The 5,555-nt window shown below is 40.0% G+C and overlaps 1 protein-coding gene across 1 annotated transcript; it reads left to right on the plus strand.

The window, feature by feature from the left end:
* The first annotated feature begins 1,624 nt into the window (after window positions 1–1,624).
* Window positions 1,625–4,052, plus strand: LOC135712022 (zinc finger protein 558-like). The gene is made up of 3 exons (XM_065234985.1): window positions 1,625–1,800; window positions 2,037–2,225; window positions 2,311–4,052. Exons 2-3 carry the CDS (start codon window positions 2,091–2,093, stop codon window positions 3,553–3,555), a joined length of 1,380 nt encoding a protein of 459 aa, XP_065091057.1. The 5' UTR covers window positions 1,625–1,800; window positions 2,037–2,090; the 3' UTR covers window positions 3,556–4,052.
* The last annotated feature ends 1,503 nt before the right edge of the window (window positions 4,053–5,555 follow it).

The raw sequence follows: 5,555 nt of genomic DNA on the forward strand, positions 1-5,555 counted from the left end.
ACGCGATATTCCGTCCACGAATTGCCGCCAGTATCCGCGTTTCTTGGCTTTGATGAGGCTCTTGAGTTCGCGTTCAAGAGAAGAGTACGCTTCGAAATTCACGGGTGTCCCACGTTTCCGGAAAAGCTGAAACGCGTCGGACTTTTTACGATAAACCTCAGTGCATTGCTGGTCCCACCAAGGGGAAGGAGGTTTCCTACGGAGAGACGTTCCAGGAACCGGTCGAGTTTGAGCTCGAAGCGCGCTCTCAAAGATCAGATTGGAGAGGAAGTTATATTCCTCCAACTGTGGAAGCGCTTCTACCGACGACACGACTTCCTCTATCGCGGTCTTGAACGTTGTCCAATCGATATTACGGGTGAGGTCGTACGCGACGTTAACGGATTCCGACGGATTGAACCCACTGGCAATCGAAATTTTGATCGGCAAGTGATCACTACCGTGGGGATCTTGGATTACATTCCACGTGCAATCCAACGATAATGAGTTAGAGCAAAGTGTGACCAGCCAAACGTGTTACTTCTCCATTGTTAAGAATTGTCATATTGAAGTTGTCACAGAGGTCATATATCATAGTAGAACGGTTGTCATCATACAGTTCCCCCCAGCCTGTACCGTGGGAATTAAAATCTCCCATAATCAACCGTGGAGCAGGAAGTACCGAACAGATATCTGAAAGTTGTTTTCGATTAACAACGGCTCTAGGAGGAATATAAACAGAAGCAATACAAAGGCTCTTACCTTTAATAATAGCCTGACATGCGACAACCTCAATACCTGTAAATTGTGGAAGATTCACTCTATAGAAGGAATGCCACTTTTTGATCCCCAAAAGTACCCCTCCTCCACGCGAATCCGCACGATCCAGTCGAATAATGTTAAAATCATAAAAAGGAAGATCTATATCTGAAGAGAGCCAAGTTTCACAAAGAGCAAATGGCTAAGCTACATATGTGAACAATCATTTCATTCATTGCGTCGTCTGCGTGCGTTGTTTATCCGGTGGAAATGCTTAGAATGCATTTCTGTCATTTTGAGTTACAAGTTTGTTTTTCATTTATGTTGCGCATCGACGCTATTAACGGAAATGATTGCGTCTTAATCAAACTGTTTTTCAATTCATTTGCGCATCGACCACAGCCTACTTCTCTTCTGTTGGCTTTAGATTGTATGACGGTTTAGCTTACCAAAATGAAGGCGCTTCATGATCCATTTGAAAATAGTTAGCCAAGCGCCTCCATGATTTCGACATGAGCAGTTTGTTGTTTTTGTCCGTTGCTCTTGTATTGGCTTTATACTGTCATTTTACCAAAATGGAGGCGCTTTTTATTTTTGAGTTTTGAGTTTATTTTTGCATATTACTATTTTCGAAACATTGTGAGGATATTGTTAAAAAAATCATAAGGAAAGTTAAGGTTTAATAATGAAACAAGCCTCAAAATGGTTAACTTAACAGCTCCTACTTTACTCACCAACCCCATTCGCCACTGTGTTCATAGTCTTTTCCAAACATTCGAAGCGTATGCAGCCATCATCGCCGTGGTGGTTTGAAGTTTCTCACGTTCCCTTATACCCACTTCACATGCTATAGAAGACTTCATTCTGTCAGTGGCCACTGCTGAGTTCGGTTTTGTGTTGTGTGTACATCCAAGCGCCCTAAAAAGAGCCAAGATCATTGTGTTGGAGAGACCCTCGGTCGTATAATTAACAATTTGATTAATTTAATTATCATTTAACTGGAAATCAATAGTTTTCCTCGATGTAAGCGAGTTGGTGGAATCGAGTCAAATGTTCCAGAAGGTAGGTTGCTGCAAAACTTTTCGATTTTGAATAGCAAGTTTGATTGGAACCTTTGTGCTATGTGCTGTGTTGTATTCGAATCATCATTTATTATAATCGGTTGGATAATTAATCACTTTATTCATGTTATTCATGCCAAAGAAGGGAAGGGAAACTTCCATTAATAATGACTGGGCTGGTTTTGCTGGTATTCATTTTTTTCTTTTCTTGTCTGCTCTTTTCATGCTTTTCCACAGTTGGCGTCGAATATAATAATAATAAATTATAATTAATTGAAATTTTGATACAAAATGGAGGCGCGCTGCAGACTGTGTTTCGAAGAATGCTTGGAGATGGAACGCATATTCCCGGATAACGACGACGAAGACGATGTCGATTGTGAATCTCAGGTGGCAATAAAAATCTACAAATGTACCTCGCTTCAGGTAATAAATATCCAGATGGATGCGACTTGTAGCAGGGAAGAATTTTAAAAGGTGTAACCCACTTATTTGTTTTTCACTTTTTCAGTTGCCAGTTGATGATGATGATTTGACCTCGCAAATTTGCAAAAAATGCACGACAAAGCTGGATGAGTTCTTCCAATTTCGGGTGACATGTAGAAAAAATAATATACAGTATTGCAAGCGGAAACAGACGGAACCGTACGAGACAGTTGATAAAGTCGAAATCGAGGAAAGTAAGCTGGAAGAGCACGATAATGAGGATATCAATTTGGAAAAGTTGGATGAGACCTTGCTTCGGGCGTTGGAGGGCAAAGATGTATCAATGGATCCGTCTGCTTTCGATCACACATTTGGCAGTGAGGTGAAGCCGGAAGATTTGCTAAAGATAAGCTTGGGATTTGATGAGGAACAATCGATGTCAACGGAAGAGCCGGTCAGCTCGAGCTCAGCACGATGTAATGAATGTGGAGGGGATTTTTCCTCACCTTTCGAACTCAACCAGCATGCACAGTTTTGTCCTGCGCATCAAAAATCCGAAGAGTACAACTTGCAAATTTCACATGTTGTCGGAAGATCCGTACTAAGCTGTTACATATGCAACAAAACCTTTCCAAGCGTACAAGAACTCAAATACCACGAATCAATGCACTCCAATACCAACTCGTTGAAGTGTAACTTTTGTCTTCAAACCTTTACCTGCTCTCGTACACTCAAGTTCCACATGGATCAGCACAAAATGAAAAATACCCTACCGGACGGTCGCTTCAAATGTGACCTCTGTGATGCCACCTTCAAGCTGTACGGAAACCTGATCATCCACAGACGAAGCCACACGGGAGAACGTCCCTACGCGTGCAACATTTGCGGCCGAGCATTTTCCACGTCCAGCAATATGAAAACACACATGAACGTTGTACATTCGCAGGATCGACCGTACAAGTGTAACCATTGCCACAAAAGTTTCAACTCCGAAGTCCGGCTTCGCTCGCACGTGGAAACCCATTCATTCCCGATGGGTGGCAGCTCGAGTGAATCGGCGGGAGGCAGCGAATTGTCCAGCACATGTAAGATTTGCAACAAAACATTCAGTCATCCATCGTATCTGACGATCCACTATCGGGTGCACACCGGCGAACGACCATACCAGTGCAAATTCTGTTCCAGTGCATTTGCCACAAGCGGAAACCTGAAGGTTCATATGAGAATCCATGCCGCACAGAAGGTGCGACCCTATAAATGCAATATGTGTACCAAGTCGTTCCTACACGCTAGCAATCTGTCGGTTCATAAGAAAACTCAGCACTATTAGATGTTGGGGATTTTATTAGATTCTAGGGAGTTTCGACAGAGTAAGAAAACTCTTTGCTTTAAGCTATTGATGTTAGCGGTCTTCGATAGATTCATTTAAGTCAAATCCTATCAGTGAAGCTATTGCTTTAATTTATTAATTTATTACTTATACTCTTTTTTTTTCCTTTACAAATATACTTTTCAATACCTTATTGTTTAAAAACTTTTATTTATATATTGTTAAAAAAAAGCAGATATTTCAAATTATATATATATCCAACAGCCTAGACTAGATTAAAGAGAAACTTATTTATGTGTTTAATTGGGATCGTTGAAGTCTCCATTTCTTGGTTGGTGAATGGTAGTGGATATTATGCTCAGTGTTTTCTTCCGGCCACCTCTGCAAATACCAATTAGTCGATTTTAGCATTGTAGGTGGCCCGTAATTTTATTGTAAACAAAATTGTATTACAATCAATCCAACATAAATCAAAAATAAAGCTCTTAAATACAGTATTATTCTAAAGACTTATACTTTATAGCCAGAAACCATAAAATGTACAGGTGGTGAGCACATTTAGTATCTGAACTGCGATGATGAATCATGATTTAAAACCAGTCCGGTGATATTTGAACTTCGATGATTAATGGCTTTTGCCGAGGCCAGTCAAAACCTGTGGCTCATGATTGATTACACTCGCATCTTTGGGCAACAACATTTTTTCGATTATTTTTCTAACTATGATACACTACGACAGCAAATTGTTTTTTTTTTTTTAATTTAAACTCATTAATTATTGAATAATGAAAAATATCACACATTTTGTGTTTTATTTATTAATTAATAAGCATTCGTAATGACGATACATGTTTTAAATTACCGCTCTTTTCCCTTAACCTAAATCGACTTCATTCTGGGCGATTGTTTGCTATCGCTTTGATGTGATGATATACGCAAGTGGAAACGACATTTTCATACTAGCGTTCATACAAAAATCGTTCCGTTTCGACATCTTTAATGAGGCCCAAGGTCATATTTCATTCGATTGTTTATGTTTCTTTGTTTTATTTTATTGTTTTCATCACTGCAACCATTTTTCTGATCTATTGTGATGTAGGGGAAATGGATCTAATGTTGGCCTATGGATCAAAGATTCGACCCATCGCTAAAACTCTGCTATTTATCAATTTTATCTAGATGAACGCGCGTCATTGGGACGGTACTAATGAATATTTTTGGACGCTAATGAAAATTTAGTCGATTGCTGAATTTATTTATGGGCCCCAATCAGGGGCATTTAGTCCGACAGAACATCAATTTCCCCTATTCCTCATTTTTGTCTACACAGAAAAAAATTCCTAATTTTAACTATCGCGTAAAATCTCCCTTCGTTTATTTTTGAGCTACACTTGGCATAAACAGTGAAATCGTTTACAAGCTTGCATACAATATTGCTAATTTATGCGATATTGCGCTTAAATTTACACGAAATATCGCGTAAATTTATGCCAAATCTGGCGTTAAATTTATGTGCGCTATATTTCGCAGAAATTTACATGAATTTTTCGAACGGTGTAGCTATATCAAGATGCCGTATAACTATTATTAGGAGTGATCGCCATTGTTTGAACAATAGCATTATCCCAGCAAGGCATTACACAATCGTTTGATCTCGCGTTTTCAAGTGTCTGCAGAAGGAAGGTTGGAACGTTTGCTGAGTTCCTGCGATTTGGGTGATATGCGGCCAACACATATGCTCGCAAAAATGCAAGAGCTGGCAGCAGGATTAAACGTAACCGATGAGCTCTTGAAAATGTTGTTTCTTCAGAGAATGCCCCCAAACGTTAAAGTCATTCTCACCATCAGTGACGGAACTATCGGTAAATTGGCGGAAATGGCCGACAAAATGTTGGAATCTTCGTTGTCCCACGTCGCAGCTGCGTCGATGCCCACTGGAAACAACGATATGGAAGAATTGCGAGGCCAAATCGGGGCTCTCACTACCGAAATTAGGCACA

Source organism: Ochlerotatus camptorhynchus, unplaced genomic scaffold, assembly GCF_037179485.1.
Source record: "Ochlerotatus camptorhynchus isolate MF236.1 unplaced genomic scaffold, CSIRO-AGI_Acam_v1.1 ptg000454l, whole genome shotgun sequence".
Lineage (NCBI taxonomy): Eukaryota > Metazoa > Arthropoda > Insecta > Diptera > Culicidae > Ochlerotatus > Ochlerotatus camptorhynchus.

Excerpts from the sequence above, each read along its gene's own strand:
- LOC135712022 (XM_065234985.1), top strand. The coding sequence starts at position 2,091 with ATGGAGGCGCGCTGCAGACTGTGTTTCGAAGAATGCTTGGAGATGGAA. Across the intron at positions 2,226-2,310 it reads ACAAATGTACCTCGCTTCAG|TTGCCAGTTGATGATGATGA; the intron begins GTAATAAATATC and ends TCACTTTTTCAG.